The sequence below is a fragment of the Danio aesculapii genome, chromosome 19 (genome assembly GCF_903798145.1).
Source record: "Danio aesculapii chromosome 19, fDanAes4.1, whole genome shotgun sequence".
NCBI lineage: Eukaryota > Metazoa > Chordata > Actinopteri > Cypriniformes > Danionidae > Danio > Danio aesculapii.
The window spans coordinates 36,071,033-36,089,536 of NC_079453.1; the positions used below are offsets into that span (position 1 = coordinate 36,071,033).

An 18,504-nucleotide genomic window follows, 5' to 3' on the forward strand; every position below is an offset into this window, starting at 1 on the left:
TCATTGTATATCATTGCAGTAAAGGAAAACAAACAAATGTATGTATCCATGTATGTACAGTATGCATGCCTAGGGGAGTAACAGATCACGTTTGGACCATGATTCGTACGGATCACGACCCACAGTTCAGAACACACGTGACCCACAGATTAACGCATTTTTTTACTGGTAGATTAATCCTAAATTTGTAACAATCACAGAGTAATCGCCTCTCGCATCATTCAAATGACATGCATGAAAGCATTTAGGCTTTCCTGTAAAATATAATGATGACAGAAGAAGTTGTGGTAGGTTATTTGGGGTGTGGTGGGTTTCATTAAAGCTGTTTTCTGTCACTACTTGTTTAGCCTGCATTAATGCATTGAGTGGAAGCTGCACAATTAATAATTACAAGATCGGGATCTCAACATCCACGCAGTATAAATTATAGATGATGGTGATTTGCATGTTTATTAATCCTTCAAATTGCTGCATTCAAATCTGAAAATGCAAAAATCAAGAACTAGATTGAGTTTTCAGTCTTTTGAGTTAGTTATGAATTTCAGTCAAATAACACAGAAGTACTGGGATAAGAGTTTATATTTTAGATAAAACCATTAATGTTGATAATAAAGATTGAAATCACGGTCATGTGCTCACAAATTTAAGTTGAAGGCAGCAATTACATTATTTAACCAAAAGGTGGCGACAACCAGCCATCAAAAATCCGCCACTGAATAATTCTTCAAAAATGACACATCTAGCAATGAAACATGAAGTTTTGAGTGAATAACTGATTCATTTATTGAAAATGAGTCTAAAAGATACATTTGGGTTGAACACATTATAATGTTAGATTTATGCATTTAGTGTTATCAGCAACAGTAGTAGTAAGAGTTAATTTTTCACAGTCCTGGATATTTTATGATTTATTTTTAATCAGCTGATTAGTTCTTCGTTTTATTTTATGAAACCAAAAGTGTCTTGCAGTGCTGTTTTTGTAATAAATGGAAAGCAAATTACATTTGTCTCCTCTTTTTGGCTGATCTGAAAAATGGTCTGATCCGTGACTAAAAAACCAGAATGTGATCCGAACCGTGAGATTTATGATCTGTTACACCACTAATATATAGGGAGGATACATATATAGCTACAGGGTGAAGCAACAGAAGCAAGGGTGCAATATTGTCACAATATTGACATAATATATTCAATATTTCTGTTTCACACTTCTCACCAGAAGTCGATGGTCCTCGAAGTACAAAATATGATCAGATTTAGTTTGTCAAAGACAATATTAAATCAATAATAATAATAATAATAATAATAAAAATATTTTTAAAAAATTAAAATGTATATCTGGATCCAAGTTTAGATTGCATCTGAATAAAAAAAAACCTGTTTCCATTACAGTTTTGAGAAGTATTCCTTTTTCAAATCCACCTCCTGAAGACATAACTTTAACGATAATTGAGAGTGTGCATGTTTTTCAATTTGCACAATTTGAAGGCTAATGTGGCCATGTCTCCACCTACTGGCAGTTTTGGTGTGACATTTATTATTTATTTATTTATTTATTCATGACCTAAATCAGCCAAGGTACCAGCACAAATACACAATCATCAAAATGCTTAATTGTCATTCTTTTTTTTTTTTCTGGTTTGTAAAAATTGCACACCCCTTGCCCACTGCTACATTTGTGTGACACTAATGACCATCTGGCCACCCGTGTGATTGTACCTTACATGCCGAGGCCACCACCGTCCTCGCACAATCCGACGCCAGACAAAACATCTCAAAGCCATGCCCGTACCTGCAGAGAGAGGCTATGTTAATGAGGGCTCTGTCAGTACCTGCTCCCAAATAAAGCTTGAGAAGCGTGACAGCTTGAGAAAGACAGTCGGGGCGGTGATTCAAACGCCGCGGCTGCTTTGTGTGTGTCAGCGCTCTCTCCTGTGCTTATGGGAGTGGAAGAAAGCCGTGTGCTCTGGCAGCCATTAGCAGATCTGCTTAGTAATTTCCAGCGCTGGATGAATAGCTCATGAAAGCCGGGCTGTCAAAAGCCTTCAGCGCCTTACAGCTGTGTATGTAAATTATTAGAGTTTATCCAGTGCCACCCGACTGTGTATCAGGGAAACCGACTTTGAATTCTTATTAATGCAAGTCTGTACATTACAGTTGATTGCAAATGTGAATATTTAATGATGAAAAATACCCTGTTAATGTGTAATAATAATTTTGGAAAACATCATTTGAATTATAAACCACATTATTCAACTAATGCAAAATGCCAGTAAGCACCCGATTTTGTAATATATTGCGTGCGGTTTCAGCAAATGTCAGAGTCGTATGTCATTTTCTGTGTTAACGAAAGGTTAGGAAATACTATGCACATGAAGGCAAATGCAGACACAAATGCTTGCCTGATGCAAATGCTGCCATTGCATTGACATTGCAGCAACATTTCTCTGTAAGCAAAGGGGTGGATAAGAGGCTTCAGTCTGCTATTAATGTAGATGCTATTCAGGTAGCCAGGTAGAGACATTTAAAGCAAATCTGCAGCAACATTGTATTATCCTATAGATAATAAAATATTAGAATAGAATAATTTACATTCAATATACACTCACCGGCCACTTTATTAGGTATACCTGTTTAACTGCTCATTAACGCAAATTTCTAGTCAGCAAGTAACATGGCAGCAACTCAATGCATTTAAGCATTTATACATGGTCAAGACGATCATCAGAATGGTTGCTGGTGCCAGACGGGCTGGTCTGTATTTCAGTCTGGTCAGTATTTCAGAAATTGCTGATCTACTGGTATTTTTAGGCGAAACCATCTCTAGGGTTTACAGAGAATGATCCCAAAAAAGACAAAATATCCAGTGAGCGGCAGTTCTGTGGGTTCAAATGCCTTGTTGATGCCAGAGATCAGAGGAAAATGGCCAGACTGGTTCAAGCTGATAGAAAGGCAACAGTAACTCAAATAACCACTCGTTACAACTGAGGTATGCAGAAGAGCATCTGTGAACGCACAACACTGCTACAGCAGCAGAAGACCAAACCAGGTGCCACTCCTTTCAGCTAAGAACAGGAAACTGAGGCTACAATTCGCACCGGGTCACCAAAATTGCACAATAGAGAACTGGAAAAACTTTGCCTGGTATGAGGAGTCTCGATGTCTGCAGCGACATTAGGATGGTATGGTCACAATTTGGCATTAACAACATGAAAGCATAGATTCATCCTGCCTTGTATCAGCGGTTCAGGCTGGTGGTTGTGGTGTAATGCTGTGGGTGGGGGTTATTTACTTCACACACTTTGGGCCCATTAGTACCAATTGAGCGTCGTGTCAACACCACAGCCTACCTGAGTATTGTTGCTGACCATGTCCATTCCTTTATGACCACAGTGTACCCATCTTCTGATGGCTACTTCCAGCAGGATAACACGTCATGTCATAAAGCGTGAATCATCTTTCTTGAACATGACAATGAGTTCACTGTACTGAAATGGTCTCCACAGTCACCATATCTCAATCCAATAGACCACCTTTGGGATGTGGTGGAATAGGAGATTCGCATCATGGATGTGCAGCCGACACATCTGCAGCAACTGCGTGATGCCATCATGTCAATGTGGATCAAAATCTCTGAGCAATTTCCATTACCTTGTTGAATATATGTCACGAAGGATTAAGGCAGTTCTGAAGGTAAAAGAGGGTCCAACCCAGGACTAGTAAGGTGTACCTAATAAAGTGGCCGGTGAGTGTATATGGAAATCTGATGAAAATGCATTCTTGAGTCACCAAATGTTTGTCTGAAGGGTCTTTAAGAACTTTATATGATTACTATGATTATTAATAACTTTATATTTTGGTTGATTCTTGTTCTCTAATGAATCAATACAATTGCAAAAATATCAGTTATATAATTTGGCACTTGACAAAAGTATGTTTTTTTAATTAATAATACAATATAATTTTTAAATCACGTTTAGTGTATGCATTTGAGTAATAACCACCTAATCAATTCACAAATAATTATTATAAATTATAATTAAAATGATAAATTGTCATATAAATGGCATTAGCCAACACACAAAAAAAAAGCAAAAAAGAATTGTGCAAATAATACATTTTCTTAAAAGGCTGGTCCAGAGTCTATTTTCAAGGCTTGGTTATGTTTATGGGGTGCATAGCAATGTGTGCTCGTGTTTCATTTGTAAAAATAAATTAAAAATCACTTTTTTTTTTTTTATCTTACTTTGATTATATACAGCTACTCGGCTAACATGCAAACGACATCCAGATTTCCTAGTTCCTTTGAAAGCCCGCCCTCAAGAGACTGATTGGTCAGCTAACATAATGTGATGTGATTCGTGGATTGGCTCCATGTTACCAAAAAGAGTCATGCCACTACTGTTGTGTAAATACTGTCAGTCAGTGTAACAGTTTAAGCTCGAATCAGGCACAGCTAAACCTCACGCCTGTTCTCTAAAATAACATCTGACATATGTCTGTCTGATATATTCGGGTTATAAACATGTATAAGTAATATGAAATGTTCACATATCTTTTGCAAGAGATGTAGAGCACAAGAAAAGTAGCCACATAGAGAAACACTGCAGTGCTGGTGAAAATTGTGAGTGTTTACAGCAGTTTGACTAATAAATATAAATTTGTAGCTAAAGTGTTAGCAGTGCCAATAAGCATTTCCCATTGTTTACATCGTTGTTTGCGTCTTCACTACAACCTACCATTAATGCTAGAAACTGTGCAGGTAATAGATACATTTCAACTAATAAAAATACTTACAGGATGTGGCTCACAATCCACAGCTTCATCTATTATGGTTGGAGGAGTTTTTAGCCAAATCCAGCACTGAACTGGGAGAGATTCTGGAAGCTCTCCTTTGTCGAACACTAGCGCTATATTTTTTTTATAAATCTCACTAGCCCGGATGTGTTTTTTGTAGTCCCCAAACTTCATTCGCAGTGGGCTTTGCTAAGCTAACTCTGTAAAAGCCAATGTCTCCCTTTGCATTGAACTTTGAGCGTCTTACATTCAGAGATGTTGTTTATGTTCACACAGCTACATCACACATCAACTGAAGTTTAAAATATGATATCGTAGTGGACCACCCCTTTAATATTTCCACATTTGTCTATGGGACATTTTAAGAAAAAGTAATATTTACAAATTTTTTGGTGTGTGTTTGTGTTTTTGGTGCTGGGTAAGATCTAAAAATGACTTGTTGATAGATTTTTCATGTTGTCTTCTGTCACGGAGTAACATAAAATAATAATATTTATTAATATTATTAATAATAGTAGTAGTAGTAGTAGTAGTAGTAGTATAGTAGTAGTTAGGGCTGCACGATTCTGGCAAAAATGTGAATCACAATTTTTTTTACTTAAAATCAAGATCACGATTCTTTCTCACGATTCTGTAAATGTAAAATAAAGGTTAATATGATTAGCCTATTATTATTGTTAATTCTCAAACATATGGTAAAACAACAATAATAATAATAATATTAGGCCTGTGTGTAGGTATACTGTTAAATTTTGTATAGTCATTATGGTGGACTTGAACAGACTTTCAATATGTCCTCTTTGTTAATTGACAGTAAAATGATGACATCAGAATAAAACTATTCATAATTATGAAGTTGATTTATTATGTTTAAGACATGTGCTTGTCATCTGTTCTTGACAACATTATTAGACCATTTGTTTTCACTGGTAAAATTAGAATTTTGTCATTATCAGATTCCTTCTTGCATTATATTCGACATATACAGACTAGGGTTGTTATACTGACACAGTAAACATTTATTTTTATGCACAACACTTTGTCGTAATCATAACTCTAAAATGCGATATGATCATTTAAATGATGTGCGCACAGGTTTCACTTTCACTTCCGAGTGCGGCTCATGGCTGCTGTCACTGTGAGAAAAAACACATATATGCAAATCAAACCTACCGCACGGCTCTCAAACGATCACTCTGTGCAACAAACTGAACGTTATTTACAGCTATATTACCTGTTATTCACAATCTATGCAGCTTCTGTTCACTAAAGTAGGCGTCATTTGCGTGCACGCGTGCATTCTCGGAAGTAAACAAACAGCTCGCGGTCAGCTCACGTGTGATTTTGCGGCCATGAATACAGCATAACATGAAGACAGAAATTACATTTTTGGGTGAATTACACCTTATAAATACAGTATGTGACACTTTTAACGCCGTTTGAAGATGTCAGTCTCTCCTGACCTTGAAAATACAATTGGCTGAAACGTAGAAAAGCTGAATTAAGATCGTGTGTAGGGTTGAATCGAGGTCGTAATCTTTTTTCAATTAATCGTGCAGCCCTAGTAGTAGTAGTAGTAGTAGTAGTATTAAACCTCAAGTGATAAAAATGCATTCAACAGTGTATCTACACAAAACAATGAACCTACTAGAAACATCTGCATTCACATTTGTTCGTTCAGCACATAAAAATGCATGAAGTTAGAAAAAGACATTTTTTACAAAAAATTTAGTTTTTTTCTTGTTAGTTTCACCCTACACAGGATGAATGGATCCTCTTTTGAGCTCTAAATACCTATTGGGCTGCATTATTAACGTCACACAAGCTGGTTAAGCAATAGCGCAGTCAGCATTAGTGAGTGCTGTTGCAATAGCCAATGAGGACTGATGGGAAACTCACAGCTTCTGTACCTCTGGCCACAGCGTGTTCTGCAAGAGGTCGTCCTCTGTCGGAGGCTCTGGAAATAAGCCAGAAAAAAAGACGTGCAGTTATTATGAGAAAGATGCAGAAGCCTATAGACCATATTTTTTTCAACAGGCTCATCTTTTAATTTAGCAGCAGATTCACAGCCGAGCAATTTACTGAAAGCTGTTTGGAACAACGGCAGCTTTATCTACAATTTTCAATGGCCGTTAGCTTTACGGCATGCTGTAAATCAAATTGAGCCCTCTTTGTGCGAGCCCGAAATAATATCGTCTCATTTAGATACACAGACACTTATGCAACACATGCCCCAATTGAAACGGAATGGAGACCATGCTTTTTTTTTTTAATTCATCCCTGGTTTGCAGTTTCACTTTAATTATTTCCTTCTTTTTTAGCCACTCCAAAAGAAGTGAGATGAAGGGAGTGGTATTATTCCATTAACAACTCTGTGTCCGCCTCATTGCGCTCCCTATAGCCCAGAGTCATCAATATTTTAACTTTGCAATTATATAAGCCTCTTTCTAATTATGATTCCAGATTAAGGAGCTTTTTCAATCACATTGACAACGTTTGCCACTGTTTGCCTGGAGCAAGAGAGGCATAAACCCCCTGCTTCAACACTCCCCAACTCCCCCCCTCTCTCTCTCGTGCTGTAATAACATTTGTTTCCAGTATCTCTGATTCATGCCCCAGATACATTAATAAACCAGCCAAAACATTCGTAATAACTGCCTTTCACAAATGAAGCATATCTTTGTGTTTTCTAGAAGCAACTCAACAAACAGAAGCCTTATGCATAGTAAATATAGTGGTATATGTGTCAAAAGATGAGATTTTTAGTATATGCATTCAACTACATTTGCAAATTTTATTTCACATACAAAAAAATGAAAGCATATTTAATGTCTTCTTTAATGTTTTAAGTAACTTTGAAAATGAAATTGTCAAACTATATGTAAAATAATGTACCATCAGTGAAATAAAATACTGACCTGTTGCTATAAAAAGTACATTAAATATTAAGTGATGAATTTACATTTTATTCTTTTATAAAAGGAGTTTAAAATGTGAAAATAAACACTGAAATACACTGTAGCAATCAAATTCATGTAAAAAAAAAAATGTAAAAATGTGATAATTATTATTAACCATTAAATAATAAGTGATGCATTTACATTTTATTCTTTTAGAAATAAGTTTAAAATGAGAAAATAAACACTGATATACACTGTGACATTGAAAATGTTGTTAAATACATTAAAACATGATAATTATTATTAACCATTAAATAATAAGTGATTAATTCAAATTTTATTCTTTTATAAAGGAGTTTAAAATGTGAAAATAAACACTGATATACACTGTAGCAATCAAATTAATGCTAAAAAAAACATTAAAAATGTGATCATTATTATTAACCATTAAATAATAAGTGATTAATTAAATTTATTCTTTTATAAAGGATTTTAACATGGATATATAATGTAGCGATCAAATTGTTGTTAAAAAAAATAAAAAACTTTAAAATATGATAATTATTATTAACCATTAAATAATAGGTGAGGATTTGACGCATAGCCATGCATTTATACTTCTGCGTGCTGTTTGTGTTGCTCTGCAATAACACTCCCGAAACGCTAGCTGGCAGTAGGTTTTCATGTTCCTCTATGTCGAGTTTCTTCATGGGTGTTTTATTTTTTTCTGAAAGCTACAAGTAGCTAAAATTTGCTCATTCAGAGGTGGGAACCGGCAGACGTGCAACAACTTTAATCATAAGGTAAACACAAAACAAAAACTTCTATCTGAAGCTCCTTCACCGAACTCAATACTTGTAAACAATCGCTCCATCGGGCTATTGGCTCTAAGCACCACCCACGCTTGTCAATAACGGAGCTTGCGCTACTCATTATTGCGACATGTAGTTACATTTTTTGAGAGGTGCTCGTCAGCGTCAGCCACGGCGAGGGCTATTGTATTTAAATTTTACAGTATGAAGATAAAGGTCTCATTTAAAATATATTTTTAAGTTTATTTGCAAAAAACAAATCGACAGAGAAAAAAAATATCTACAGAGAAAGAGACTGTTTTGAGTTTCAATGCTTGCGTCCCTCATCTGAAATTGTTTAGGGCCCTCGAATCCCCAAGTCCACCCCTGATTAACTATTATATATTTATTTACTCATGTATTAGAATAATGCATTAAGATAACTATTAAATATGTCGCTGAATCATTCCTACAATAGAATCATGTCTCAATTCATTTTGGCCCGTGTTGTTAGTTGGTTCTAATATAAGAATGACTGTTTGGCTGCACTAGATGCATTATATACACTTAATTACACAGGAACAAAAACGCTAATTAAAACAAGTGAGATCTTTACGAGTTGTTCATTGAATCAGTAATTAAAAACAAATGGCTTGAATAAATCATGCAAATAAATTGTTTTTAAAATTTACTGCAGATATGTTATTGTCAGCACCTCTGGTAAATTTGAAATTTTAATAAATGTCGTGAGTACTATTTGTATTGGCTAAGAACTTATGACATCATGTATTATTCATAGGTCTAATAATTGTTCAGTATTAATAATTTACATATTTTTGAAAATGCTATTACAATTTGTTTACCCATCAGCTGAAAAACTCTGGCACATGAACATGTTATGATGAGTACCTGTGAGTTTGAGAGGTTGAAAGTAGGACTCTTTATATTGGTCAGACAGGCTATTGAAATCTCCGCCATCCTGTTGAGGGCTCGGTGACGTGAGGTCACCTGTAAAAACAACAGACGCCGTAGTAAAAGGTTAGCAACTGCCTTTACTTTTAGGATCAGCACAAATGTAAATTCTCCAGTGGCCGACCATTTCAAAAGGTTCATACCTTGAAACACGGCCTTGTTGGACAGGCCTAGGGCAGGAGTGCTGGCTCCTTCTGGGAGATCTGTTATATCCTGAATACCCAGAAGTTGGAAAGACACTATAAACCTTTATATACAAACTCTATACACTATTTTATTTTACACTAACCGGTCATTTTATTAGGTACACCTTTCCAACTGCTTGTTAGTGCAAATTTTTAATTAGCCAATCATATGGCAGCAACTTAATGCATTGAAGCATGAAGACATGGTCAAGTTGATCTGCTGCAGTTCCAACCGAGCATCAGAATGAGGAAGAAAGGTGATTTACGTGACTTTGAACGTGGCATTGTTGTTGGTGACAGAAGGGCTGGTCTGAGTATTTCCAAAACTGCTGATCCATTGGGATTCACACACAACCATCTCTAGGGTTTACGGAGAATGGTTTGAAAAAAAAAAGAAAATATCCAGTGAGAGGCAGTTCTGTGGGCGCAAATACCTTGCTCATGCCAGAGGTCAGAGGAGAATGGCCAATTCTCCTCGTTACAACTGGTGTATGCAGGAGATCAGCTCTGAACACACAACACATCGAACATTGAGGCGGATGGGCTACAGCAGCAGAAGACCAAGTGCCACTCCAATCAGTTAGCACGTAACTGAGACTACAATTTGCACAGGCTCACCAAAATTGGACAATAGAAGATTGGAAAAATAGTTTCTTGAACATGACAATGAGTTACTGTACTCTAATGGCCTCCACAGTCACCAGATCTCAATCCAATAGAGCACCTTTGGGATGTGGTGGAATGGGAGATTCGCATCATGGATGTGCAGCTGACAAATCTGCAGCAACTGCGTGATGCTTTCATGTTAATATGGACCAAGATCTGAGGAATATTTTCAGTACCTTGTAGAATCAATGCCACGAAAGATTAAGGCAGTTCTGAAGGCAAAGGCGGTCCAACCTGGTACTGTTAAGCAAGTAAGTGTACCTAAAAAAAGTGGCCGGTGAGTGTATATTGTTAATTGCTTAAATTCTGTCTGAAATGCAGAATGTTTTATAATGTATGATCTGATCACAATATGATCTGATATGGATTCTTATGAGAAAGTGAGATTTGATACTTGTCAATACCTAAAAAAAATACTATTTGATATTGATCCCTTTTCAATTTGATTACGTACAATGGTATATCAAATTATGTAAAGAACCAGTTTTTATTATCTATCAATTGCAATCAAAATACTTAACGTGAGCATTTAACTGAAATCTGCACAATGGAACATCCACCCAAAAAACTTTTTTTTTACAACAAAAGAAAAAAAAACACATTAATAGAAAAAATAAATAAATAAAATATACTGTATAATGTGCAAATATATTAATTCGGAAAAAACACTGGTTTTCGAAAAAAAAAATACATATTTCAACAAATTATACATTTAAAAAAACAAAGCAGAAAATTTATTAAAACAACTGATCAAAATAAAGTCCTTTTCCAAAGTACAATTCCATATTTCATTTTTTAAATGCACTGATAATTTAGCCAATTCCATATTTCATTTTTTAAATGCACTGATAATTTTGCCACATTTCAGATGGTACTGGCAGCCTTTCCAAATATATATTGTTATATTTTCTCAAATATGAATATTTCCAATCCCATGATTTGCTCCCCACATCATTTGCCGTTAAAAAACTGGATTTACTAGGGATGTCCCGATCAGTTTTTTTTTTTAATTTAGAGTCATTTGATTTCGAGTATCTGCTGAAACCAAAACCGATCCGATACTTCTATAATACATAAAAAAAGAATAAAAAAGAAACAGATCCAGGATGTTCTTTATTTTTTTTTATTTAATTCACCTTATTTTAACATTCAATAGCTCTGTTAATAAACAGAGCACTTCTGTGAGGTAGCTTGAACAATCAAGTAATAAATCATATCAATTCTTCACTTTTGGACTTTAGTACTACAGTAAACATAAAAAAATAGCAAATAGCATCTCAACTAAAAATACCCGGCAGGCAATCCCAGGTTTACATATCTCACAGTTTGCTATGACAATGTTGTCGTCGTCAACTTTATAATACATCCAGACCACAGACATAATTGCGCTTTCCGCTTCAAGCAGCTTCAGTGTTCTACTTCGCCAGCATTTAACCAATAGCGTTTCTGCAACAAAGTGATGTCATGCCACACACATTTCTGTTACTGTGTGAAGTCAAGAAAGAGGTCTGACTCTGTATCACCGCATAACTATAGATGTGTTCAAAAATAATGAGAATATACGAGTCCTGATCAGGAGGTAACATCCAATTGCGAATGTTAACATTCTCGAATCCGAAACCGCGTGATTGGGCCCGATTTCCGATCACGTGATCAAATTTGGACATCCCTAGGATTTACCATAGGTTTGCTGTGAATTTTTATTAGCAAGTCATAAACACAGCTTACTTCATTTTGTTTTATATTGAAAAAATATCAATAAATGAAATAAACAAAATAAATTAAAGAAGAAAAAAATGAAATAAAATAAAAAAATAAATAAATAAAAAAATACAATTATTGATTTATTAGAGTGCTTTTTACACACCATTATTTAAGGCCAAAACTTTTTTTGACACTGCAGTATAATTACATCTTCATTTGTGATTGAATTGATCGATATCAATCCATATTAATGTATCAATGATTAATTCATTGATTACATTTTTATTCTTATATAAAAGAGTTTAAAATTTGAAAATTAACATGGATATATAATGTAGCGACCTTTAAAATATGATAATTATTATTAACCTTTACATAATAAGTGAGGATTTGACGCATAGTCGTGCATTTATACTTCTGCGTGCTGTTTGTGTTGCTCTGCGTGAAACTGCATGATTGGGCCCGATTTCTGATCACGTGATCAAATTTGGACATCCCTAGGATTTACCAAAGGTTTGCAGTGAATTTTCATTAGCAAGTCATAAACACAGCTTACTTGCTTTTTTTATATTGAAAACTAAATAATTCTAGATGAATAAAACAAAATAAATATTTGAAAAAAATCACAATTATTGATTTATTAGAGTGATTTATTAAAGTTTGTGGAAGTAATTTCATTGCTTTTTATACACCATTATTTAATTGATAATTTCTGATTTAATTGATAAATATCAATCCATATTAATGTCAATGCGTTAAAATGTTTCAGCTAGATGCTTAGCATCCAACATCCAGACAATCATGTGCCTCATACTCACATGCACAGTCACAGAAACACTGCACAATGTATACAAACAATCATTAAATTTGGAATGACCTAGGGATGCACCGATCCCGATACTTGGATCAAATATCAGTTTGATACCACATATTTTTGCAGGTACGGATATCGGTTCCAAATCCGATCTTGCGTGTTCGCTATATTCTGTGTAATTTATAAGCCAACAAATGCCATTAAGGTAGCCTATTATAAGGCACTAGAAAGTTGTCATGTAGGCCCAATATATCCCAAATGTTCTGAAGCCATTTTATTCACCTTACTCTCCAGGAACGAGCGGGCGCAGCCATTTGAATCTTTTTGACTCGAGACTTCTGGTACCATTCACTTCCATTCAATTTTAGACGTAAAAAAAAAAGCCTGTTATGCTGCTTGATGTTGCAAACTAATTTTTCTTCTTATATTATATTATTTTGTCTGCCTTTATTATTCCTAGTCATTTCTCCCATAGGCGACTAAATCAGAAGTTCTAAAACAATCGCAAAAACGAGCACACTTCTGCAATGAAGAATAAGGTCAATAGCTTAATGTGAAGCATACAGATGAATATTCAAGTGGTTAAATTCATGTTCAGGTCAGCAATTCTCTCTGCTGCACCGGACAATCATTCTACATTCATTCACAACTCAAATTGTGTGTCGCGTTCATGACAACACGAAAAACTTCCTCCAAGACTCTGTTTGTTCCTGTTAATAGAAGTAATCAGTGGAGAAATGCATTTAGTTTTGCATTAAATGGGTTCATTTTGACCTGCAACAAGGAGAATTGCTGTTTCTAAATCATGTTGCGCTGTATCTGTTAGATCAGCAGATTGCATTCGCAACACTGAAGTAGAGAGGGTTAAGGCTATTACCTGCTCTTCAAGTAGGCCTATCTGAAAATTATAAATTAGAAAAGGCTCAATAATACATTAGACAGATCCTCAACGCACTGATTTCTTCCCTTTATGCTGCTAAGTTTTGAAAGTGTCCGCAGATACTGGAGGGCTGCGCGCTGTGTTTCAGTAATGCATTAAGCGCTTCATTCACGCATCGCTGCTTCGTAAAATTATTTTGTAGTATTAAAAGTTTATGTTCTCTCATCCTTCCGACTGAATCTATTCTTCTGTGGGGACTACTTTCAGTGCTGAGAATAGTTTGTAAAGCCTAGATTATATCGTCATATAATGACGATATGGATCGTCATTAACATAAAATTATTTAGCCTTATATAGGCTACTCTTTTATTTATATCAATACTTTATTTAATAGACCAGTTTGAGTTTTGATTAGGGTCAATAGTGGTACAGACTTCAAAGAAAAATCTTAATATTACAAAAGGAAAAATAAGCTGGACCACAACAGAACAATGTCATAATGAATGCTCAAATAATGTAGCCTAGTTTACAGCAAGCATAATTTTTAGTTAGATTGTTTCATCTGTCAAATACAGTAGGCCTATAGGTCTGTTATTTTTACTAAAGAAGATAAATTATTTGAGTTTATCAGAAGAACTATAGAAACTTTAAAAAAAAAAAATCGGCACAGTATCGAGATCGGATCTATATCGGTCAATACTCAGAATTTTGGTATCGAGATCGGATCTGTATCGGTCGATACTCAGAATTTTGGTATCGGGATCGGATCTGTATCGGTCGATACTCAGATTTTTGGTATCAGGATCAGATCCAAAAAAAGGTATCGGTGCATCCCTAGAATGACTCAGGGTTAACTAGTCCAACTGTGCAAACCCCTCATGTAAACTCTTTTAAAAATAAAACTTAAACTGTTGTAATCCGGCTGTTTGCACAAGATGCATGATTTTCACTTAATTACACAAGATCAACCTGAAATGAGAGTGCCATTCATGTATCTTCATTTACCATGACCTGAAGTTACAGAAAATGAAACTCATTCAGCTATATATCTGCATAAACATTAGGATTAAGATAATGGAGAAAATGTGAGACTCATCTTTAAATCTCTCGCTGATCCAAGACGCCGCAAAGAGTAATTAAAATCCCGGTTTTATTTGATGTAACTAATTAAAGCGTGAAGATGAGATGATTTTCAGTACTTACATTACAGCCTAGCAGTTTCTCCAGAGAGGTGCCTGATATGTGGGCGAAGTTCTCCACAAAATTCCGCGGAGCCTTGAACACCCGAAGGACCTTCTCGTCAGCACCGGACACAAACTGAAAGCGGCCAACCATAGTCAGACACTGCATGTCGTAGCCGTGGATCTGTGGTCTTGAGATCTCATGCCAAGTAATCTGTAAAGGCACATCACTTTACATCTAACAATAGTGAATAATCAACTAATACAAAATAAACAAAGTGTTAAAGTTTTAGTATTTGTCGAAACCTGTGAGCTTCCTTTTCTCATCCAGGGTGTAAAGAGTCTGGTGGTTTGGTCTGAACCAACAGTGATGATGAACTCTCCTTCAGGGTCCCAGCTCAAGTCCTGCACTGCGTTAAAGTGACCTGAAATGACCACACTAGGCCTCCATTCCTGTGCAACACACAAATCTCCATATTGATTTATTAAATTTAGTATAAATCATCACAGACTGAATGTTCTTAGTAATCAGTAATGTCTGCATAAAAATATTTAGGTTACTGAAGTATGACCTGGTTGCTATCATGGTGCCAAAGATGTAGTGCTCCGTGAAAGGCATGAGCCAGAATCATAGAGCCGTCTGGACTCATCTGACACCCATAGAAACCCAGGGTGTTTCCTCCAACTTCACCAACACGAACCTTAATGAGGGGTCAATCAAAACATAATGGGGAAATGATAAATATAGGACCTACAAACCAAGACTGAAGCATTCCTAAAAGTACTTAGAAAAGTAATTCAGCAGATATTTGTCTAAATTAACTTAGGGTTATTTTAGTTTCCCATGCACCCTGAGGTGGCATTTCCTGCACAACAACAGAATTTTGGAATGATTTCATCAAAATTTTACATTCTAAAAGCCCACTGTGTCTTGCCAATAACTGCAAGATGCATAGAACTGGCCAAACTCAAATGATTGATTATAGAGATTGAATGACATTATGCTGTGGCTGTCATGAGTTATTTGCCTGGTGTGGCTAAAAATTCCATGCCAAAGAGCAGCTTTGTGTGTAAACAAAAACCTGGGAAGTGCATTCAGCGCACTCCCATCATTTCTTGATGGTGGATGTTTGATAAGGAAGGCCTTTGCTGGTGACACTGCCCCTGGTAAAGCATCTGGTCAAGCGGTCCGCTAATTAGTGGTCATGAATCCTGCGCAATCTGAGTCGAGAGTCTACAGCTGTGCTCCATCTCCGTTAAGTAACAGTCTGAGAACACCAATTAATCAGGCCGACGAGCGAAAAGCACGACGTATGCAAAGAGGAGACTATTAAATGAGGAATAAATCGTGTTTGCTCCCTTTGAACGCATTAATGTAAAGTTGAACGTAATCACGCACACATTAAATCAAATATGAGCCTGGGAGACAAAACGGTCACATGAAGAATGAATCAGTGTAAACTCCCCTGACTGGGCTGGTGTTTGAATACCAAAGCACCGTAATTGTTTTTCAGCAAACTGTAGCATGGTTTGCCCTCTGTCTGGCCCGTGTCTAACATGCTTAATGCTGCTCGAGTGTCTCACGGTAATGGGGGAAGCGAGTCGTGCTGCGAAGCATGCGGTAACATTGTATAAAACAAGATAATTAGTCATGATTATGCCATCAGCGATAACCTGCCTCTACTTTTATTTATGGCTGTGTGCAAAGCAAAGACTGATCCTCCACACTCAGAGGGTGAGGAAACGGTTTTGCGAATCTCGTCCAATTACACTTTCAGTTGTGAAAAGGAGGTATGAAAATTTCAGCCCTCACAACAGTGTATCCTGTTGACCTTGAACAGGACAAGACATTTCCAGCGGCAGCGGTGTAAAAAGCAATGATTCCTCGCGTTTAGAGGTGTCACCGCTCAATGATTCACAGTCTCTTGTCATGCCCAGCAGAGCATGTCTCAAAGATATTGCCAGATCAGGTGGCTAGCTTAAGCTCTTCATCAAAACGACAACACTAGATGGACAAATCAGCCATCTAACGTTGGAATTTTAACACCGTCACAAGACATGTGGGACAGTTTGGACAGAGTGACGTTGATGGGAATACACGGATTCGAAACCAAATCCACAAAGCATCAAACGGTTAGGGATATCGACATTTTCACGCTCCTGTCTATGCCAATAGAGAGACATTTCAGATGCCCTTCACAGGCGTATCCTACGGAGTGAATATGGCGGAACTAATGACTGCGATAAAGAGAGCCCTTCACTTTGAATGGCACGGATCTCTGCAAGCCATTCTGGAAAGAGTGATGCAACATTAACCAGATTGATTTTGAATTCCATCCACATGACTACTCGTATATCACGGCCAAATCTCATGGGTGAAATGTGCAATCGTTCTTGTTTAGGGAAGGAACACCAATATGGATCTGTGGCACCAATATGGATCTGTGTTTGTAACACAAACCACAGAGTTTGGGATGGTATTGGAATGACACAAAAGCAGGAGAGATTTAAGATTTTGGAAATGAATAGAAAGTCATAACTGCATCATGAATGATGTGGCCTGAAAGTTTAAGATTCGGACCAAAAGACTACAGGCTTTTGTTCAACTATGCAGTGATGACTAAACAAAAGTGTTCAATCCTGCTCCTAAAGGGCCACTGTCTTGCTACTACAACACACTTATTTAGCAGTTTGTACTTGGTCTTCTAGTGCAGAGGGTTTTCAAACTGTGGGGCGTGAGACATTGAGGCGTGCACTCGAGTAAATCATGATGACTATTTTTATGCGTTCACTACAGGGAATAATATGATTATGTAAGCTCCACATCTAACTATCAGGCACCAGTAGAGTTAATGCGTTCTAGTAAAATGTATACAAATAAAACAGACCGGGTGCCTTTTAAAACTAATGACGGTGAATGAATGAAAGTCAAACTGATGAGCGTCTGACAAAAAAAAAAAGTGCCCTTCTGAATCAAATCAGCAGGATGCCCATCTGGATCTTTTACTTACTTTAAAGACTCTACTGACTACGTTTACATAGACATCAGTAACAGTTATTTGCCTTAATCTGAATAAGACAATAACATAATTACGTGAAGTGCTTTTTGAATGTTGCGTCACCAGGTTATTCACGTACATATGTGTATGTTTAACCTGGTGACGCAACATTCAAAAAGCACGTAATTATGTTATTGTCTTATTCGGATTAAGGCAAATAACTGTAACTGATGTCCATGTAAACGTAGTCAGTAGTGTCTTCGTGTCAGTAGTGACACCAACAAAAAATAATTTTCTGTAAAAAGTTGTGCAGTCAGTTACTGTTTATAAAGACTATAGGAATAAACGAAAAGTGCCTTGCATTGTATTTGACCTGTTGAAAACATTGCTTCTGGTAACATTTTCGTTTTAGTTCTCTCAAATTCTCTATTATTACAAATTTTCTCTTTTACATTCCTACCACCATTAGCATTAAACATTAACATAATTTAACATAAATTTAACATTAACATGTATTGTAGTCTAAACCATTGCAAAGCATCACTAAGGAGCTTTTTCACTATTAACTTATTACTTGCCTATTCGTAAGACATTAAAAATCTAGTGATTTATTAG

The 18,504-nt window shown here is 36.2% G+C and overlaps 1 protein-coding gene across 1 annotated transcript in view; it reads right to left on the minus strand.

The window, feature by feature from the left end:
• elp2 (elongator acetyltransferase complex subunit 2) overlaps nucleotides 1-18,504 on the minus strand; it is a 48,051-nt gene that overhangs the window by 12,921 nt on the left and 16,626 nt on the right. The window contains exons 11-17 of the mRNA XM_056479552.1: nucleotides 15,463-15,591; nucleotides 15,197-15,343; nucleotides 14,913-15,104; nucleotides 9,604-9,673; nucleotides 9,398-9,496; nucleotides 6,697-6,754; nucleotides 1,720-1,792 (exon numbers count right to left, since the gene is read on the minus strand). Of these exons, the coding sequence (XP_056335527.1) occupies nucleotides 1,720-1,792; nucleotides 6,697-6,754; nucleotides 9,398-9,496; nucleotides 9,604-9,673; nucleotides 14,913-15,104; nucleotides 15,197-15,343; nucleotides 15,463-15,591 (768 nt within the window). The remainder of the gene's footprint in view (nucleotides 1-1,719; nucleotides 1,793-6,696; nucleotides 6,755-9,397; nucleotides 9,497-9,603; nucleotides 9,674-14,912; nucleotides 15,105-15,196; nucleotides 15,344-15,462; nucleotides 15,592-18,504) is intronic.